Source organism: Henckelia pumila, chromosome 3 (genome assembly GCF_033568475.1).
Source record: "Henckelia pumila isolate YLH828 chromosome 3, ASM3356847v2, whole genome shotgun sequence".
NCBI classification, from domain to species: domain Eukaryota; kingdom Viridiplantae; phylum Streptophyta; class Magnoliopsida; order Lamiales; family Gesneriaceae; genus Henckelia; species Henckelia pumila.
This window is the reverse complement of record NC_133122.1, coordinates 44,291,146-44,312,586: the sequence shown is the minus strand read 5'-3', so window position 1 is coordinate 44,312,586 and position 21,441 is coordinate 44,291,146. Positions and strand designations below refer to the sequence as shown.

At 37.1% G+C, this 21,441-nt stretch overlaps 3 protein-coding genes across 4 annotated transcripts; 2 read left to right on the top strand and 1 right to left on the bottom strand.

Annotated features, from left to right (window-relative positions):
- The first annotated feature begins 5,667 nt into the window (after positions 1–5,667).
- Positions 5,668–16,412, top strand: LOC140887449 (acyl-CoA-binding domain-containing protein 4-like). Its single transcript, XM_073294696.1, has 18 exons — positions 5,668–5,922; positions 6,937–7,007; positions 7,827–7,890; positions 7,966–8,037; positions 8,429–8,623; positions 8,702–8,779; positions 9,136–9,225; positions 9,322–9,391; positions 9,849–9,910; positions 10,262–10,401; positions 10,696–10,822; positions 10,932–11,046; positions 12,361–12,449; positions 13,045–13,128; positions 13,223–13,408; positions 14,285–14,440; positions 15,206–15,265; positions 15,848–16,412. The coding sequence occupies exons 1-18, from the start codon at positions 5,749–5,751 to the stop codon at positions 16,034–16,036; spliced, it is 2,022 nt and encodes a 673-aa protein (XP_073150797.1). The 5' UTR covers positions 5,668–5,748; the 3' UTR covers positions 16,037–16,412.
- An 861-nt stretch (positions 16,413–17,273) lies between these two features.
- LOC140888608 (probable methyltransferase At1g29790) lies at positions 17,274–18,473 on the top strand. Its single transcript, XM_073296303.1, has one exon. It carries the CDS (start codon positions 17,274–17,276, stop codon positions 18,471–18,473), a length of 1,200 nt encoding a protein of 399 aa, XP_073152404.1.
- A 101-nt stretch (positions 18,474–18,574) lies between these two features.
- Positions 18,575–20,414, bottom strand: LOC140891771 (putative pectinesterase/pectinesterase inhibitor 22). Of its 2 annotated transcripts, none has more exons than XM_073300406.1 (2): positions 19,472–20,414; positions 18,575–19,327 (listed from the first exon to the last, which is right to left on the bottom strand). In XM_073300406.1, the coding sequence occupies exons 1-2, from the start codon at positions 20,412–20,414 to the stop codon at positions 18,657–18,659; spliced, it is 1,614 nt and encodes a 537-aa protein (XP_073156507.1). In that variant the 3' UTR covers positions 18,575–18,656. The 2 variants fall into 2 exon arrangements, with proteins under 2 accessions (XP_073156507.1, XP_073156508.1); XM_073300407.1 differs by having other exon boundaries at positions 18,575–19,273; positions 19,472–20,413.
- Positions 20,415–21,441: the final 1,027 nt, after the last annotated feature.

The window sequence follows — 21,441 nt, the reverse complement described above, 5'->3', positions numbered from 1 at the left end:
TAAGCCAAAGTACAAATCTCGATCGAAGTCAAGAACCAAGTTTAAAAGAAGATGTTATAATTGCAATAAGGAAGGACACTTCAAAAAGGATTGCCCAGAATGGAACAAGAAACACAACGGAAAGGAGTCAAGTTCAGGAGATGTAGCATTGGCAGAAGATGGCTATGAGAGTGCTGATGTTCTATTAGTAAGCATTGACAAGCCTGAACAAGAATGGATCTTAGATTCTGGTTGCTCATTCCATATGACTCCATGCAGGGAGTGGTTCAGTGCCTTTACCAAGACTAATGGTGGGAAAGTCTTGATGGGAAATAATTTGGCATGTAAAATAGAAGGCATTGGATCTGTCAAACTCAAGTTAAGCAATGGTGTGATTAGAACTCTATCTGAAGTTAGATTTGTCCCAGATCTAAAGAGAAATCTCATATCCCTTGGAATGCTGGATCAACTTGGATATGAATTCAAAGCCAAAAATGGGATACTAAGCATCACAAAGGGAGTGATGCACATTATGAAAGGATCCAGAAACAATGGTCTTTATGTACTGGAGGGCAAGACATGCACTGACCAAAGTGCCCTGAGTGCAGAAGACAAAGACAGAACCAAGTTGTGGCATATAAGATTGGGACATGTCAGTGATAAAGGGATGACTGAGTTAAACAAACAAGGGGCTTTTGGTAAAGATCAGATAAGCAAGATCGATTTCTGTGAGCATTGTGTGTTGGGAAAACAGACAAGGGTCAAGTTTAAGAGAGCAGAACACATAACTAAGGGCACCTTGGATTATATACACTCTGATGTTGGGGGCCTGCCAAAACCCAAACACACGGTGGATCGAGATATTTTATAACCTTCATAGATGATTACTCTAGGAGAGTATGGTTATATACTATGAAGCACAAGAATGAGGCTTTGCAAAAGTTCATTGATTGGAAGACACTGATTGAAAATCAGACAGGCAAAAAGATTAAAAGGTTGAGAACAGATAATGACTTGGAATATCTGAATCAAGAATTCAATGCATTATGCAAAGGGGCAGGCATAGCAAGGCATTTCACTGTAAGGTACACTCCACAGCAAAATGGACTTGCTGAAAGAATGAACAGGACTATATTGGAAAGAGTCAGGTGCATGCTCTCCAATGCAAAACTTGGGAAAAATTTCTGGGGAGAAGCTGCTAGTACAGCATGTCACTTGATAAACAGATGTCCTTCAGCTGCTTTGGACTTCAAAACACCAATTGAGGTGTGGTCAGGGAAACCAGTAGATTACCAAACTCTTAGATGTTTTGGTTGTACAGCCTATATACATGCAAATGAAGGTAAGCTGTCACCAAGAGCAAAGAAATCCATTTTCCTTGGATATCCGGAAGGAACTAAAGGATATAGAGTTTGGATTTCTGAAGGTGAACTTGGTAAGGCAGTGACAAGCAGGGATGTTACTTTCAATGAAGATGACTTGTTAAACGATATGCCTCTAGAAAGAAAGACAGTCATGGATAATGACAGTAACAGTAATGATCATATCATGGTGGAGTCAGATAAAGGAGAGTATCTTGAACCTATACTACAACCCGGAAGCTTGGAGGATCAAGAATCACTTGAAAAACAGGATGAGTCATATTTGAGGGATTATACCCTCGTGAAGGACAGAGCAAAGAGGATCATCAAACCACCTGAGAGATATGGTTATGCAGATCTTATATCTTATGCCTTGAGTGTATCAGAAACCTTGAACTTAGATGAGCCAGTCAGCTATAAAGAAGCCATTAACAATCCACAAAAGGAAAGGTGGAGAGAAGCTATGCTTGAGGAGATTAATTCACTCAAAAGGAATGATACTTGGAAGTTGGTGGAGCTGCCTAAAAACAGAAAGATAGTAGGTAGCAAATGGATTTTCAAGATAAAAGAAGGCATTCCAGGAACTAAAAATCCCAAGTTCAAGGCTAGATTGGTAGCCAAAGGTTTTACACAAAGAGAGGGCATAGATTATAATGAAGTTTTCTCACCAGTTGTCAAGCATACATCCATCAGAATTCTGTTGGCTTTAATGGCATACATGGATTTGGAATTGGAACAGATGGATGTAAGGACTGCTTTTCTACATGGCAACTTAGATGAAGTTATTTTCATGAGGCAACCAGAAGGATATGAGGAACCAGGCCATGAAGACAAAGTATGCTTGCTTCAGAAATCATTATATGGTTTGAAACAATCCTCAAGACAATGGTACAAACGTTTTGATAGTTTCATGATCAGAAATTCCTTCGAAAGAAGCAAATATGACAGCTGTGTGTACCACAAATCGAATTCTGCTGATTGCACCATCTACTTATTACTCTATGTTGATGACATGCTAATTGCGTGTAAGAGTATGACAGAAATAGTTAAGCTTAAGGACAAGCTTAAAGCAGAATTCGAGATGAAGGACCTAGGCTCAGCTAGAAGGATACTTGGTATGCAAATCACCCGGGACAGAAGTAAGAAGTTGATGTATGTTTCTCAGACAGATTACCTAAAAAAGGTTGTAACTAAGTTTGGGATGAATGAGTCCAAAAATGTTTCAACACCTTTGGCAACACACTTCAAACTATCGACAGATCAGTGTCCAAAAGGGGCTGAAGAGCAATCTTACATGGAAAGAGTACCATATTCAAACGCCACAGGGAGCTTAATGTATGCTATGGTTTGTACAAGACCGGATATAGCATATTCCATTAGCCTAGTAAGCAGATTTATGAGCAAACCTGAGAAAGAACATTGGAATGCTGTTAAATGGATCCTAAGATACATTAAAGCCACTGTGTCTATTGGTTTGGTATATGATGGTTTACATAACACTGAAGAAGGATTGATCGGCTATGTAGATGCTGCCTATGCTGCTGATATTGATAGAAGAAGATCAATAAGTGGTTATACCTTCATGTTCAATGGATGTGTGGTAAGCTGGAAGGCAACATTACAAGCCATAGTGGCTCTATCTACCACAGAGGCAGAATATGTCGCCATTACAGAAGCTGCAAAGGAAGGCATTTGGCTTAAGGGTATCTTAACAGAACTCATGAGAAGAAGTATCAGTGTTAAAGTTTACACTGACAGCCAAAGTGCCTTGCACTTAACCAAGAATCCCATGCATCATGAAAGAACTAAGCACATAGATATCAGGCTGCATTTTATAAGGGATTTGGTGGAGCAGGATAAGATTGATATGCACAAGATATCAACTGAAGATAACCCTGCAAACATGTTGACCAAACCCATTCCAATCCTAAAGTTCCAACATTGCCTTGATAAGTTGAATGTTGGAAATACTAAGGTTACACCTTAGTTTGGTATATGTCTTGCCCGAGGCTTGCAGGAAATCCAAGGTGGAGATTTGTGAAGTTGCATTACCTATCAAGATATTGATTGGATCATACACTAAGTTGCACGATGGGATAAATGTTCTGGCGCAGAGGATTACAGCTGATGTAACTAATCAAACGACTCTATTGCAGCAGTTAGGGAAGTTGGTTATCAAAGCTTGTGCATGCAATATATATACACATGCATGACTGCCGATAGAAACAGATTGGAGAGTTATTCTTCCATGCTGTTGTGAGTTGATTAAGAGTTGGTTTTCCATTTGTGTATATTGAAGTGAGATCATTGTAAACTCTTCGGGAGTTCTTGATACATTTTTCAGATTGTAAACTCTTACGAATCATCAAAGGGATTGAGCCTTGGGCAAGGCAGAAGTGGATGTAGGATTTAATCCGAACCACTATATTTCTTGGTGTTCTTTTTCATTTGATTGCTCATCTTTCATTTCTGGATTACGTTCTTTGTATTTTGTGATCTTTCTGGGTGTTCTAATCAATCACGAGTCTATTAGAAACCCAACACTATCTAAATGTGCCACCTTATTTGCTTTACGGGGACAATATTGGACAATTGGGCCATCATGCGGCAATGAAGCAGTCCTAATATATATGGTGAACAACCAAGGCCTCTTGGGAACACACTTGTGGATTGTTAATGGCTTTTACTACAGATAAGGCATCAGATTCAATAATCCAGTCATTAAGTTGTCGATGTTAAGCCATTTGCATGCCTTCTCGAACCGCATACATTTCAGCCAAATGTGGAGAAAAGTTCTCCGGAAGACACCGAAACGCCGCACAAATCATTAGGGTTGGCATACCGAACCCAAAATACTGAGTTTTTGTCATATCGTATTAATTTTTTTTCGATATACAGACATTTTTTCAGTATACGAAATTTTTTTTGGAATCTATACGGTATCAATATGGATTTTTTCTACATCAAAATTTCAGTATCGGTACCGGCATGAATTTTTTTCATACCGATATTTTTGATATGATATACCGAAAACCCACCCCTACAAATCACCGCTCCAAAAGCATCTCGAAACATTTGAATGGCAAAATTATTCTGCCCAAATAGTGTCAAACACTGTTCAAAAATTGTTTTTTGAAGGATGAATATGCTTAGTTAAAGATGTGCTTCTTGATTATCTTTGCTGTGTAATATGTATCTTGTTGTAAACTTAATGTGAAATATATTTAAGAAGAGAAAATGTATATGACTATTATTTACAAGGAGTCAAAGATAATAAAAAAAGAAATATATTGTTTGCGCAAAATTTATTAATTTCAGTCCAAACATAGATAGAGATTATCTAAACTGTCGATGAGATGCTAGCATATAGGTACATGTTCAAATCAATTTTGGAACATTGAATATATCATTATGCTAGCATAAACTCGACCATAATGACTCCAAAACTATATGATCTCAATCAATCCCTTCATCTTATAAATTCAATACCATGTTGACTTGATTTAGATATATAATAAATTACAACCCTATTAAACATTAAAGAAATTGATAAATGAAACTAGAGCATAATTTGCCGCACAATCCCATATTTATGTGGTTTAGAAAAAAATTATTTGTAATCACTACAAAAAATGATTATTTGTTTTTGACTTAAAGCAATCAATTTTGTAAGCTTCTTAAACTCATATTACATGTTAGCTTCTGCTTAATTTAGTTGAAATCGATATGATTGTGCTTCAAATTAGTACTAAAATAATTTATTTATCAAATATTATCCATTTTCCATTTTCAGATTTTCACTTTGTTTTAAATACCACTTACTTGCTTTTTCTCAACTTCTTCGCAATCATAAATTTTATTAACTTATTTAAAAATAGAAGATATTGTAAACATACTGAAAATTTTAAAATGCTGCAGTTTAAAAATTCATAGAATTAGTAATGAGACATAGCAAGCGTACGTCTATATTTATTATTAAAAATATTATAGGGAGTGAAAGAATTATATTTGATATTGTTCTTAATTCATATTTACATGTTATGATGTTAAAATTACACAAGTATTTTTGTCAATGTTATTAAGTTACTATCACAATTTTGTAAAAAAAAAAAACAATTCATCTCATAAATTTTTATCCATGAGATGAGCTGAACTTATCCATATTTATGATAAAAAATTATTATATTTTTGACATATAAAATAATATGTGATATATAAAATAACAATGTATGTTGCCTTGGGTACAAGTGAGCTGAAAACAAATGAGGGGAAAAAAACAAAAAGAGTTTAGCTTAATTAATCCAAATTACCGTTTTGTTTTTTATTTTGATTTTAATTAATTTAACGCTGCTTCCTTAACAAATCCGAGATTCATTCACATTCAGGATCCGAATCCGGAAAGGCGTAAATGTCTGCTGCGGCAACGATGGCGAGAGCGCATTCCGGCCTCTCTTACCCGGAGAGGTTCTATGCGGCGGCGACTTATGTTGGATTTGGCGGATCTTCGAATTCCGCCGCTGAAGGCGTCATCTCCAAGTTCTCGAACGATGCGGCTCTTCTCCTATACGCACTCCATCAGCAGGTTTTTGTGCATCGCCGCCAAACTTGTTTGTTTATCACATTTTCACCTTCATTTCTGTTCAAACGAGTTGTTTAGTTCTCCTTGAATTTATTCAATTCTGGTCTGATCCGCGCGTATATGACTCCAGCTCATGATTTTTATTTTTTTGACCTTTTATGATGTCAGGATTTTGAGGTTTAGAACAGTGATGATTCCGATTTGAACATCACTTTTGTCTTAATTTGCTCAATTTCACCTGCACATACCTCCTTGAAATTTCTTTATATCATTACGATGATATGTAGAAATTTGTAGGATGTATCAGTAATAATAAAAATTTATGAAACTGACGTTATTTTCACATTTTTACGAATTCCAGAATGCTTTTATTAGCATTGTGCGACTCAATTGGATACTTCAAACTGAAGCATGCTCTTCATGCTGAGTTTTAGCACATATGCCCAATGCTTATGTTGTAAAATTTTCTTGACTCCACTCTTTGCAATTTGCAGGATTTGATTTTAGCAATGAATGCCCATTCATTTGTGTTTTATGTCAATCATCCATAGATGAGTTTCTGTTGTCGTGTATGTTTATTAACATTTTATGCTGTAAGGAATTGGGTTGATTGCATATTTTAATTTTTTAAGTTCAAGCTTGTTGCCTGCCAATTAGTTTTTAATTGCTAATTATTCGTGACATTGGGCTAATTTTTCTGAATGGTTGTTTGTATAAGCTTTAATAAATGCTCATTATTGCTGTCTTAATATTATTTCCCTTCGTTTGAAAATGTATTTGAGCATTTTAAGAGGTTTCCCATGTTTTATTTTGGGTTTATTTTTTATTTACCCAGAAAGCAAAATAATTATTTCTAAAGGACATGATGATATCACACTTCTGTAAACGAAGGGCGTTTTTTGTCACCTAAAGAGCAGTCAATAACATGATTGCTGACTTATGTAGATTATTTTTCTTAATATTCTCAATCTTTTGTTGGCCTTAAGTGTGTAGACTGACGTCTTTTGATGGTCTCAGGCAACTTTGGGGCCTTGCAACATTCCTAAACCTAGAGGTTGGAGTCCCATTGAGCAAAGCAAATGGACAAGGTTACTGTTCTTAACCTTGATGAAATCTACTTATTATGCATGATTTTGAGTTTTTCATTTTTTGGTTGGTGACAGGCCAACAACTGCTTGATCATTTGCATGTGCAAGTTAATAAAATAAGTGTTCTACATACACTCTATGGATAATTCTAAGATTGAAAAGTGATGTATAGAACTTAGCTTGGAAGGAAACTCCAACATTTAGTTGATGTAGCGTGAACTCATCATTGATCATTCGCATAATCAAGATCCATTGCAAGCACGTCACACTAATCAGGAAAATTTTTTAGTTACCGATATTCGTTGCAGTCGTTGGACAATCATTACAACTTTGTGCTTTTTGATTGAGCTAAATATTTGTAGATGTACTCGCTAGTTACAACTTTGTGCTTTTTAGTTACCGATACTCGTTGCAGTCGTTGGACAATCATTACAACTTTGTGCTTTTGGATTGGGCTAAATATTTGTACATGTACTCGCTAGAGTTAATTGAATCAAGTGAGAATAAAATTCTGTTGTTGGTGCAGTCGTGTGGATACATGAAACTGAAAAAAATAATGTTTGAATTAGTTTTAAAGAATTTGTTGCTGTGTGGTTTTACTATTCATATAATTCAGGCGTGCTCAAAGAGAACCTTGGGTACCATGGTTGGATACCGTGGATATTCGTGGCTTTTGATACTGCATTGTTTATGAGTTTGTTCCTAGTTTTGTTTTGGATTAGTGCCTTCCATCAGATAATATTTAAGTGAGTGTATATTTTAATTTTTTTTAGTGCTGCTACAAGCTTCACTAAATTTGTCTTTTTTAATCCCTTGAAGTTGGAATGGACTTGGTAACATGGCTTCCACAGAGGCAATGCGTCTTTTCGTTAAAATCTTGGAGGTTAGTACTAAATATTTGTTCTGTGTTATAGTGCGTCTTATTAGTAACATCTTGTGTTCATCTGATATTGAACAGGAAGAAGATCCAGGATGGTATTCGAGAGTGTCAAACTCGGTGTCGGAGCCTATTGTAGATATTGAATCGAATGTGAGTTTCCATGATAATTCTAGTTGCCTGTTTCTTCTATTTCAAAAGTTTCTGTAGATAATTTAATTATAAAATTTGTTGTCAAAAAATTGTGAGAAGCACGTCTAATCATTAATCAGAAACGGCTTGTCATGCAGTGAAATTTTAAATGTCCATCATCTACTCATTTCTGCATTTCAGTTTCTTAAATGGATACCTTGAATCATATTAAATTCTGCCATTTCATCTGTATGTTTGCTCGCATGTGTGAAAGGGGGGATATTGCCGAATTATTTAGAAACATCTCGACTAGAAGTGAACATCGTTCCTGCATCTCTTCCATACTAATACACTATCCTGGAGTTTGTTTTAAAGCTACCCCTTCCTTATTTTTTATTTTTTTTATGCTCAGCATGTTCCAGAAGTTGCAGTGGTTTCTGAAAATGGAACTAATTTTCCTGTGACAAAGACTATTCTTGCTGAAAATGGCAACCATTCAGAAACCCAGGATAAAGATATTGTATCTGAAGACCTTGGAGTGGTTACTGTATATGACAACTGGGTCGTACCTCCAGTGTGTGGCTCACGACCAAAAGTTCGATACGAGGTGTTAAGTCTTTCATGTTCCTATTATACACACACATTTATTCTCTTCTCTAGTTGTAAATATTGATTACATGCACAGCATGGCGCAGCAATTATCGGTGACAAGATGTACTTATTTGGTGGAAACCACAATGGTCGTTACCTCAATGATCTCCAGGTTTTGGCATTTTGAATATTGATTTATGTTGTTGCTACATGTCCTGTAACTTTAGTATCATAGACTACGGAATGACTCTCACAAGAAATGGCTTTATTTGAACCAGATTGACTCTGCCCTGTTTTCCACAAAGTGAGAGAATTCCGAAATATTTTGAGTTTGGTGGAGGAAAAAAAAAACTGTGCTACCAATGCTATATGAAGATTTGTTGGGGGTCTATTATGATTCTTACATGTTTGGATTCCTGTGTCATTAACTGTCCCAACAACCAAGGATTGTATTGTACTATCTAGTTTCAGCCATGATCTCTTTGATATTTCTGAAGGTATAACTTTATTTTTCTTGTTGGGGTATAGGTTCTGAATTTGAGAACTTGGACCTGGTCCAAAGTTGAAGTTCGGGCTGGTACTGATGGTACAGCGACTGCCTGTGCTGGGCATGCGTTGGTAAGTTTGGATGTTTTAGCTGAATCTATCAGATAACAACTTTCTTGCATAAATTCTTTTATCTAGTATGACATGTTTGCAACGTCATCTCTGTAGATACCATGGAATGAAAATAAGCTTCTTTCAGTCGCCGGACATTCCAAGGACCCTTCTGAAACACTACAAGGTTTGAGTTGTTATGACAGAGCATATTTATATGTTCTGTGTAAATTTTTGTTTTCATTTTCTAAATTTCACCAAATTAGATGTTGAAAATTTCTTCTGAACCAATTTGTGATGTTAAAGAAATGCGGTGAAGCATCTGTCCATGTCAGTTCTTTGTATTATTAAATCCAATAGACACCTTGGTTAATCACAAGAGATATTTTAGTAAAAGAAAATAACAAGATGAACGCAGCTCATGTGTATATGTAGTTTCTATGCATGTTATCACTGTTTATAACCATGGGAAATCTAGTTAAATACATTTGATGCATTGTATCTATTTACTTTTGTTTTCTCAAGACTCAAATAATCTGTCATGGCAGCGCCTTTCTGACTTCGATCCGAGTTTATGCTTTGTCTGTCCATGCTTTACATATTTCTTTTTTACTGAGAAATTCCTCACTGGAATATGATGACAGTTAAGGTGTTTGACCTGCAAGCTTGTACCTGGTCGATGTTGAAGACTTATGGAAAGCCCCCGGTAAGTCTCTGATATGTTACGATAATCTTTAAATAGAAAATGTTTCTAGATGTATGGTTTTCACAATTCCTACTTCTTTCGTGTATATTGCTTGTGGATATCAGCTCTTGGTAGTTGGTACCCGACATCCTGTTGGGCAAAAACTGTCAAACAAACTACACAAGACTTGAGTTTTGGTTGATGTACATTTTTTCCAGTGGTTTGATTTGATCATCATGAACTATGGTCTGTCAGTGCTTGTGTTTGTGTGGAAATTGTTTTGAAAAGAAGGTTTTATATACCTTATGTGACAAGAGCTTAAGCTAGCTGTTATCATTAAAACCGGTTCTCATGTTTGTCAATTCTCTGTAGGTCTCTCGTGGAGGGCAGTCAGTGACCCTGGTGGGAAAGACTCTTGTCATATTTGGTGGGCAAGACACAAAAAGATCTCTGTTAAATGACCTGCACATTCTGGACTTAGAAACCATGACCTGGGATGAAATGGACACAGTGTAAATCCTTTTGTTTTGGCATTTTGAGAAGTAAATTATTTGGCATACAGACTTGCATACATATTCGGGATGTCTTGAATTCCTTGCCAAGACACGAAGAAACTGATGTTCTAAAAGATTTATCACTTCTCCTCTCGTTATTATCCATATTGTGAAGGCGTGCTGCTTTAAAGTAGTGTCAGCGTGTCATTTTACCTTGAATCTGTATCAGTCTTGGAAACAATTACTCAAAATAAATTAGTATTTCGACAAGCTTTTGCATGTGTTTACTTCTAACTGCTACCAATTTCATAGGGGAGTGGCGCCTTCTCCAAGGTCTGATCATGCTGCTGCCGTGCATGCAGATCGTTACCTTCTGATCTTTGGTGGGGGCTCACATACTACCTGCTTTAATGATCTTCATGTGCTTGATCTTCAAACTGTGAGATAAATTATTTAATTACGTCACTTGCTTGGTTCAACTCCAAATGAATTTTTGGTTTTCATGAAGTTTTCATCTATGCATCATGTTCTGAATTTGATGGGGGTAGATGGAATGGTCGAGACCAACACAACAGGGTGAGATACCTAGTCCTCGTGCTGGCCATGCAGGTGTGACTGTTGGAGAGAATTGGTTCATTGTTGGTGGAGGAGACAATAAGAGTGGTAAGATTCTATACCTAATTTAGTTTCAGAAATAAAAAATTCGACAGCTTATTTATCTTCAGACGTAGTCTTGCAGTGTATCATCTATCCTTTGCATACACTTGGTCTTGTATGAAAACATTGTATTTCTTGAAGAACCGTGACTTCCATGCATATCCTTATAGCATGTATGATGCCTCTAAGAATTTCGGAACTGGTCCCTTTGTCTCTTACTACTGGTTAAGCGTGGAAAGTTGTCAATATAGTGGGACATGCACTCTGGCCTCTGGGGTCGACCGGCCAACATTATCTTATAAAGTGGTTTCCCTTGTGTTCAAACTCATCATTTTTTTCCCATTCCTTCTTTTTTGTAACACATGGCTTTTGAATTTCACCTTATGATGAAGTTTGCTTAAAAATGGGGTAGGATGCAATTTCAGACCTTTCCAAGTTTGAAGACTATTAGTTAAAATTGCGCAGAGGAAAAGAATAGTAGAATGGATGTGCTCGAGCCTTGTAGTGGCATCCCTGCTTTCATCTAGTATCTCTACCCTCTTGCATTTGACACTTAAAATACACACAGTTCTTTTCAATCGAGTCTTGTAAGTTCGTTTTCAGTGCAATAGATTTCTATATATTTTCCCATTTTTGGGCTTTCATTTATAGTTTTCATCTAGTGCCTAGGCCCAAAACACAGCCCTTGCACCTAGTTGCAGGCCTTCACAGGGGTGTGTGCCTTGGCCTTGAGCAAGTGTCTTGGCGAGCTTTAAAAACTTGGCACACATTAAGAGTGAATTAAACGAAAGCATTGCAAATTTTAAGAGAAATTTAATGTAATAGTCATTCATATTTATTTGTATATCAAAGAATATTTCTTTTTTATTATTCAATGATTTGCGGAGCACAGATTTGATGGTATATGAGATAATACTGTCATAAATCAAACTTCTAAAAGGTCTTTAGTTATTACTTACTGTGTTTCACTTCAATAAGGAATGCGCATAAATTTGCTTTGTGCCTTTAGTATTGATGGTTCCACTGGCTGTTAGCAGAACGGGCATGTTTTCTGGTCTGAATTGACGAATATTCTTGTTAGTAAGATGTTTGAGATTTCAATTATCTAATACATTTGCTTTCTGCTTGAGTATCCATGTTGTGGATCAGTTCCTATTTTTACACGTGTTTCCAATAAGGACTCTGTTATATTTGGATGAATGCTATATACCTTATTATCAGTAAGTTTTGTTCCTAAATGTTGCTTGTTTGAGATACCCTCAGGCCCTCAACTTGTTTTGGGTACTCATTGGGTTTCCCAATTCTTTATTTCATTTGCAGGAGTTAGTGAAACAGTTGTCCTTAACATGTCTACACTGGTGTGGTCGGTTGTAACTATTGTTCAAGGAGGTGTTCCTCTTGCTAGTGAGGTACTTCAAATGAGAAAACATTTGTACAGAACCGAGAAATTTTGATCTCATGCCCCATGTTTGTTACATACTTGTCAATGCATTAGTCGTTCACTCACCTGATGACTAAACAGTAATGGCTAGATGATTTGTTGGCTGATATCGATCATGAACGTTTGTGAATTTGCTGATTCTCTGCCCATTTCTCATCCTTACTTTTCTTGCACAATTTAAACCTTAAAAAAATATCTTTTAGTCTGCGATTGTTGTCTGTGCTACTTCAAAATTTTTCTTTGTTCCCTGGTTCAGTTCAGATGACAGTCTATTCTAACTAATGCACACAATGACTATATTTTAGCTTGTGTTCGACATTGAATGAAGCAATTTACCATAGACAATAACTCTTTTATTTACAGCAAGGAATGCATCTCTGTATAACAAGGGTGGCATGAATTGTAGGAATGATTTTGATTGTTTATAATGTTCATTGATTAATTTCACTTGGCTATCAATAGACTGAACACAAACTAGTTATCATGAATGGATGGTTATGTATTTTTATAATTAATTCAACTGCTAGTCGTTTATGACCACACTAGTTTTATAATTTTTTTAGGGCTTAAGTTTGGTCCTGAGCTCCTATAGCAATGAAGACATCCTGGTCTCATTTGGAGGATACAATGGGAGGTACAACAATGAGGTCTGAGTAACCCTTTACCTTCTCTCTCTCTCTCTCTCTCTCTCAGCAGACGGTTGGAGTTTCTTCAAATCCTTAATATGCTTTTTGGCTTTAGGTCCATGTACTTAAACCAAGTCATAAGTCAACCTTACAATCAAAGATGGAAACACCAGTACCAGATAGTGTCTCAGCTGTTCAAAATGTTACAAATGCTACCAGAGATGTGGAGTCGGAGTATGAGGCAGGTCAAGAAGGAAAATTCAGAGAAATTGTGATGAATAATATTGATTCAGAGCCAAGTGTAAGTATTATTGCACAATTATTCCCCTCGACCTATTCTCTTCTTATTCATGTTCGTCGACCTAATACTTATTTGGAGAGTATTATTGCTCAACATTGATTTTCCTAATAGAATATAAGCTATGCACTTATGTACTTAAAAGTTCCCAATTCGTTTTTGGTTCTGGTGATGATTAAACTATAGGTATGCATATCCAATGTCTGAACTGTTGCTTTTTGTAATTTAGAGTGGAAAACCATGATAATTCATTTCCTTCTTTCTGTATTATTTGACATCACCTGCTAAATAATTAGTTCGACAAATTTTTTGCTGTATGGTTTTACTTGCTAAATTGTCCTCTCTATGCACACATGAAATGCATATTATGGTAGAAATGGCATGTAGTATATGAAACAAGGACTTATAAAAAAGAACAAACTGAGTACACCAGTTCTATTTGGTTTTTTGAATGTTGTTCGGCCGTTTGTACTGGGGTTTTTCAGAACTTCAAAAAATTCATTTACTGAAGAAAAAAATATAATTTTGTTTTCTTTTCACTGCTAAAATTTTTGGATTTCATTTCATTGGTTCGTATTATGATTACATTTTTTAAAAAAGTAGAAGACATAATTCTAATACATCATCTTTTTAATAGATGCGCAGGGTAGTTTATGTGTTTTTTGTCTCTTAGACACCCAGTGTCCTCTCTTTTCCTCCGTATGCTTGTTTACTAGTGTCCAAACTAATCCTTGCAATGTTTATTATTGCAAAGCGTATTACCTTTAACTTTCTTGAGAGCAGCTGTGGAAACTTTTGGGTTTTGATGCAATAGTCATACAGATCTGATTACAGTTATCACTCCTCCAAGAACTATAGCATGTATGTTTTCGTACACAGATTACCAAGATTGAAGAAAGAAACAGTAGTCATCTTTCATCCCTTAAAGCAGAGAAAGAAGAACTAGAGTTTTCTCTGGCAAAGGAGAAACTGCAGGCAATACAGCTGAAAAAAGAGTTGACAGAAGCAGAAACTCGAAACACCGATTTGTACAAGGTACTCCCTTGCTTTATCAATGATATCTAGTGGAAAAAGCACAATGTTTCTTTATCCAAGAAAATGCTAATTGATTTTGTGCACAAACTAGAGGACTTGAGGTCATTGATCAGATTTGTACAATTTACACTTGAAATATTACCTCTTCAGGTAATGGGCTGCTTTAAATATATTACTGTATATTTCTCTTTAGGTAATGGCTGCTTTTTTTTTTATAGGTAATTGCTGCTTTTGATATATTTTTGTGTTATAATTCTAGGGAAGCCTATATAATTGGTGTGAAGAGTTGTTATACAATTGCACAAACCCAATTATTGTAACCCCAAACTCGATTTTCTGGGTCCCTGTGCATCATGCATATCAGGGTTTGTGAGTTGCTGAAATCTATCATTACATCTTTAATTCATAACTGCTGAGTGTGTTCTAGATTAAGCTAAGAATTTGGCATTTTCTATAAATTTTTAGCTCCATGTTTACCTAATGGAAACCTACTGCACAATATTTGTGCATAAGAGTTTTTGATCTAATAAGTTTGTGTGCACAATGTTTTAGCAATGATCTGGCCACCTGGGTTTTTACCAAAAAGCATTTGTTGAGTTGATGGTATCAACAGAAGGTTTTGTCTCACTAATCTGGAAAGACATTTTCATAATGCAATATTTTCAACAATCTATCATATGCTTTACCAAAAGCTTCAACCAAGTATGCAAATGTTACTAGCCTGTATAATTTATATCCTGAAAGAGTGTGCACACGATGTCGCAGGAACTCCAGTCTGTGCGAGGTCAACTTGCTGCAGAACAATCTAGATGTTTCAAACTTGAGGTTTGTGTAGCATAAAGTATACCTATTTATTTTTTTTTTTTGAAAAAGTAATTCCTATTTCTGAGGCACATAATTACTTCGCGAATTTTGCTTTCCTAGAAGGGGATTTCTTTTGGTGAATTCTGATGAAATCTGTGATTGTTTGATTTCATAATTTTTTCTGCCTCATTTCGGTACTAATTTTAAATGTTACACTTGCAGTATTTCAATGTCATATTATCTTTTAACAAAAAATATATAATTTAGATTAATTTTATTTTCTGTTTTGCATTTGTTAGCGTAAAACAAGATTTCAAAGAGAGCAAGTGAATAATTATGAAAAATTATGTTTGTGCATGTCTCCTGGACACACCAATCGAAAAAGTTGTCTAAAAGTAATGATTACATCGACGGAAAATGAGTTTTATGGAAAGAGAACACCTGTGAATGATGGTGTTTGTTTTTAATTTAGAGAATGGACACTGTTTCTGGGAAACGAAAATGAATGAGACCTTTATTTTTCAAATAGGAACTATGTTGCTTACTAGTCTTAATGTCTTTTGTTGAAAATAACCTGCTAATTGTTATTTCTCGAACTTACAGGTAGATGTTGCCGAGCTACGGCAGAAGCTACAAGCAATGGACACCTTGCAGAAGGAACTCGAAATCCTCCAGCGACAGAAAACTGCTTCTGAACAAGCTGCTTTATATGCAAAAGAAAGGCGCAACTCAACCGGTGTATGGGGGTGGCTTGCTGGAACACCACCTGAGCATGAAGTCAACGATGCTTGAGTGTTACCTAAAAAGCAATGGCATCGATCCCTAGGTTTGGGACATATTGTTTCAAGTTCTCCTTAAATATACTTCGAGTAATCCTTTTCGTTGTAGAGAAAATAGGAATTGATCTATGTTTCTTCTGCATAGTTCAACGGGATTCATGTGTAGATGGAGCTGCATAGGTGCATAAAATAGGTCAGTGATGTATATCATATAATACAGTGATTACTCATGAAACTTTGTATACGGGAATGAGGATTATTTGAGAGGAAATACATACATTTGCTTGCTAAAAGTATTGATCGATAATAGTGAGTGATTTGTTGGAGGTCTTCTATCGGAGATATACGTCCCAACGCTGGCGTTTGGTGTAAATGATAGACATTCAACATTCTTGCGTTATCTACTCAAGTTTTACGATAATCCGAGTTAAAAGTAGTTGTGTTATTCGTATCTTTCAATTTATCATCTCGTTGTTCATGATCTAAAGTTCGTGAGACCGTGAGTTATTTTTAATCTTATTATTTCTTAATGTGCTATAATAATGTAAATAAATGAAATTATTATGATTCATATGTAAAATAACTTCGTCACTCAAAAATGGATTCAACCTCCTCTTCATGCATAAGAATCAATTCTTATAATGGAAACCAAAGGAATATCTCCATGGCTATGTGAGTGGGCTTACTCGTGAAGCAATATTTTCGAACATCAGCTTTTGCAGCAAACTCATGGAATACCCGTTCCACTATGTCACACGCTAAATGCTTCCCACATCCTATACATCTAATGAGCGAGTCCTCAAGTTTTTCGCGCACATAGACGTAGTGATGCACGCGTGTATCATGCATGCTTATAACTATTTACTTGGTCTCGATTTCTGAGCTGTAAAAATGTTCATTCATAGCATTCAACTGAGTTCTTGGTATCTAGAACCACTTGAATATACAAACTTGTCGGCATTCAATGTCTGTGCATTCTAAAGTTTCATATTGATCCATTCATGCATTCATTCACACATGGGTGATGTCTGTTCGAGTCTTGGAAATAGTGATGAGAAAATCATGAATCCAAAAGGGTAAAAGAGGATCGGAGGAGAGATGGGTTCGCATCATATTGTGTTTGGAGGGTTGTTTATCTTCACGAGCTTCTCAAGTTTATTCATGTCTTGGCCAGATTCTTCTTGCAAAATGAGGAGATTTGCATGCATTCCAATGGCTTGAATCATGGTAATCATGAAGAGATCCACGACATGGTGATTACAGCTCGACTCAAGCAAGTACTCGAAAACATGGAACTACTGGAAGCCAAGCTCGAGTCCGCCGTCCAACAAATGGAGAAAAGCCCAGAGAAGTCGCACAGAATCAACATTTCTGGATCAGAATTCAAGAAATTCTTGGAAAAAGAACTGATTAGGCCGCTGTATAGTGCCTACATCGCGCTTGTGCAGATCCAGGAGTCAAGAATCGAAGAAAACAAGAATGCAACAATACAGGGAGGTCCTCTGATCAATACTTTTGTTTCTGAGGAGCTTAAGAAGTATATTACTCCTAAAGAAAACCGAGCTGGGACGATTAGCTTGTATGAGACAGAGAAAATATACAGCACGACAGGGTACGGTTGTGTGCCGATGATGAAGAAGGAACTGGAGGAGTTCATGGATTATGAGGTTGGCTCCAACTGCAAAGACGATTGGAACTTGGGGCAGACACTTATGATTCGAGGGTGTGATCCGTTGCCGCGGAGGCGATGCTTGGCTAGAGCTTCAAAACTTTATTTGAAGCCTTATTCAATCAATGAATCCCTTTGGTTGATGCCAGAGGGAAGAAATGTGAGGTGGAGTAACTATCAATGCAAGAACTTCGAGTGCTTAGCAAGCAATTACAACGCGAAGACCGGATGCTTTGACATGGAAAAGGAGAAACTTAAGTGGATCAACCACACTGCACAACCCATAGATTTTGTTATCAAGGACGTTTTGGCACTCAAGCCTGGGGAAATACGAATAGGGCTTGATTTTAGCGTGGGAACGGGGACGTTTGCTGCACGAATGAGGGAAGAAGACGTTACTATCGTGTCAATAGCAATGAACTTGGGAGCTCCATTCAATGAAATGATAGCACTCAGAGGCTTGATCCCTCTATATGTGAGCTTGAATCAACGTCTCCCCTTCTTCGACAACACGATGGATTTGATCCACACGAACCGAGTGTTGGATGGATATTGGAGCGATCTGCAGTCGTTGGATTTTGTCATGTTCGATTTGGATCGCGTGTTGAGGCCGGGGGGATTGCTCTGGATTGATCGGTTTTTGTGCAAAAGAAAAGATTTGGATGAGTACTTGTTCTTGTTCTTGCAGTTTAAGTATAGGAAACACAAGTGGTCTGTTGCTCCTAAATCAAAGGACGAGGTTTATTTGTCTGCTTTGCTAGAGAAGTCTATTAGAGGCTAAACCATTTGTTTAAATCATGATGATTTTATGAAAAATCAAAGTACAATCTGAAAATGATGCAATATCATATTATATATATCTTCATGTATTAATTTCTGGATGCATGTGATATCTTGTTCTAATGATAGCAAATGAAACTAAAAATTCAGACTATATATTTCCTATATAAAATCTATTGTTTGATCAATTTCTTAAACCAGCTGAGAACTTGACACCCGTGTGTGGCAGCCAAGACAAACCATCAATGAATCTCCCAACGGTGAAGAAACTCGCCACCGAAGCATCTGTAATGATATGATATCCCGGCCACCGTACCCTGCCGGAAACCGCGGCTCCGGGGCCGTAGTTTTTGTACTCACCGTACCACAAAGTGCCCAAACCAAAGTCTCCGTACCACTCCAGCCACCCCCTGGGCTGCACCATTCCACTCATATAAGTATTCATGAAAACAGTCCTTGAGAACTCCTTCCACGGCCTCCCTAAATACGTCGGTTTCGTGGCGTAAACGTAGCTGTCTTGGATCGAAAATCCGGTGCTCTGATGCGGGTCTTTCCTGCCTTGTGCTGTGATGGTCACCTTCTGGAAAGGGAGCGGCTCCATCGTGAAGATCTTGCAGTTCTGCAAGACGGCAGCGCCGTTGCCGAAGATGAAGTCGATGGTGCCGGAGATGGTGCATTCGCGGTAGAATTGGCGGAGGGAATGGGAGTAGAGGGTGTCTTGGTGGCCTTCCATGCTGCAACGATAGAAGGCGGACTGATCCGAGTCGACTCGCAGAGCCACGCCTTGGTGGTTCTCTGGCCCTGCTGTGTTGCGGAAGGTTATGTCCCTTGCTATGAATCCTTTTCCCGAAACAGCTATAATGTGAAGAATAAGAATAATATCTTTACTTTTCATTGTTGCATGCAAATAACACGTTTGTATAATAGTTATTAAAATAATAAAGGGACAAAATGTATCTAAATCTTTGATCTAATTTCTAGGACAAGAAAACTACGTACCAACTGTGGCTGTTCGAAAAGTTGTCCATCCTTGCATGAAATTTCGATTACCAGTAATGACAGTCTCACCGATTCCATCACCTACAAGCATAATATTTGTCTTCTTCTTCTTCATATCTATGTTCTCGTTATAAACACCCTTCTTCACATATATAACATATCTCCTACTACTATAGCTTGGAGCCTCAAAAATAGCTTCTGTTATCGAACGATAACGCCCCGTCCCGTCCAACGAGACGATCGAGTCGACGTGCATTCCGTTGGGACTAGAAACAAGAAGCTCTTTATCTCCATCAGTCATCCAACTGGGGAACTTTGCATCTTCAGATTGAGTATATGTGGAGTTATTTCTTGGCGGTTTGAAAGGGAGAGTATGCATTTGTACGTATAAAGTTAGTACATTGCCTATGAGTTGAGTCACCTGTGCTAGGCTACCTCTTATGTACCGTTCGAGGCGATGGTCCGTGCCTTCGAACCCTTCGAGGCAAGTGTCTTGGTTGCTCAGGGCCGCGCTCAGCCATGCCTTGAGGTTCCCTTCCGAGTCATGAGGGTTTCTGAGACCTGCCCGTATCTTGTTCATCTCGGACAAAGACCATGCTAACTCGGACACCGAAAAATCGAGCAGTTCTTTACAATCCTCTATGGCGATTTGCTCTCGGTAGCTGATGGATAAGGTGTTGAACCTTGTGATCATATCAATGGCTGATATGGCCTCATTGAGTGTGTTCTCAATGGCGGCTTTGAGGACGGACGTGGGGTTCGAACGGCCGCGACTTGTGGTCCGAGCATTCATGCTAGAGAGGCATGAGTTTTGGTTATTCACTTTGTCACATGCTCGGAGGATCATGGATTCAACTGTTTGGTTTTTTTCAATTAATGCATAGGTTAGAATGTGGTAGGATGATAATAGAATGGAAATGAGAAGGAAATTGGAAAATGGCATTGTTAAGTTTAGTGGGGATTATGAGATTTTGGGTGTCAATTCACATTAAATATTTATGTAACAAATATGGTGGAATTGCTTTACATGCAAGAAATCAAGAAAGGGAGAAGTGGACAAAAATCATACCTTTTCCCTTTGGCAAAGCTCAAGTTATGCTCCCTTCAGAGTTTATGGGAAGGCCGGAAAAAAAGAATCCTACAAAGTTTATTTTCATGATGATGGATAAGTAAATTGTTTGTGAACATGTTTATTTTCATAGGAATACTTTAATTAATATCAGAATTCTTCAAAATGAAAAGTAAATTGATCTTTCGGCATTAATTTTTTCACGGTCGAAAGGGCTATATATATCCCTTACAACGTATACAAAGTAGAAGTTAGTGTTATTTTTGTTGTAGATATGTCTTAATTTTCTTTCCCTTTATTTTATTTCAACTAAAAAAATTTATATGGTAACCACATTCAAAACACTCCATCCCTTGTCTTATGCCAGTTCTACATATATACAGACAACATCGTAAAAAGTAGACATGCATCGCCCGAGATGATCTTAGGTTGCAATGGACAAGTTCTCTTGTAGATTATGGCTTTTAAAATCAATCTTGTTTCAATCTACTTAACGATGGAATTTCATTATTCCGAAAAGCAATCAAATTGATGATGTTTTGAATCTTTTTGCGTAAGCCCTTTTTTTTCAAGAGGCGGCATCGATTTATCGTAATGGCCTAATTGTTTTCAAATCCTCATATATACTTGATTTTGGATTTTTTTTTTTTTTAAAAAAAAGCAACGGTTTATTTATTACTTGTCCTTGTTCCTCCGTTCAAGTGACAAAGTGTTCCGTATTCTTCCCCAAAAAACCTATATCACATTCACACTCACTCGCGCTCACACAGTATATGTATGTATTTAGTCTTGTAGAAGAATTCATGCAATTTGAGATTGAGATATAGAGAGAGAGAAGGACACAATGCCCCACCTAGAAGCCATAGAATGACATCACATGCCCAACACTTGCATATGGGGG

Excerpts from the sequence above, each read along its gene's own strand:
- LOC140887449 (XM_073294696.1), top strand. The coding sequence starts at position 5,749 with ATGTCTGCTGCGGCAACGATGGCGAGAGCGCATTCCGGCCTCTCTTAC. Across the intron at positions 7,008-7,826 it reads GAGCAAAGCAAATGGACAAG|TTGGAATGGACTTGGTAACA; the intron begins GTTACTGTTCTT and ends AATCCCTTGAAG. Across the intron at positions 11,047-12,360 it reads TGGAGGAGACAATAAGAGTG|GAGTTAGTGAAACAGTTGTC; the intron begins GTAAGATTCTAT and ends TTTCATTTGCAG.
- LOC140888608 (XM_073296303.1), top strand. The coding sequence starts at position 17,274 with ATGGTGATTACAGCTCGACTCAAGCAAGTACTCGAAAACATGGAACTA.
- LOC140891771 (XM_073300406.1), bottom strand. The coding sequence starts at position 20,414 with ATGCCATTTTCCAATTTCCTTCTCATTTCCATTCTATTATCATCCTAC. Across the intron at positions 19,328-19,471 it reads TTTTCGAACAGCCACAGTTG|CTGTTTCGGGAAAAGGATTC; the intron begins GTACGTAGTTTT and ends TTCACATTATAG.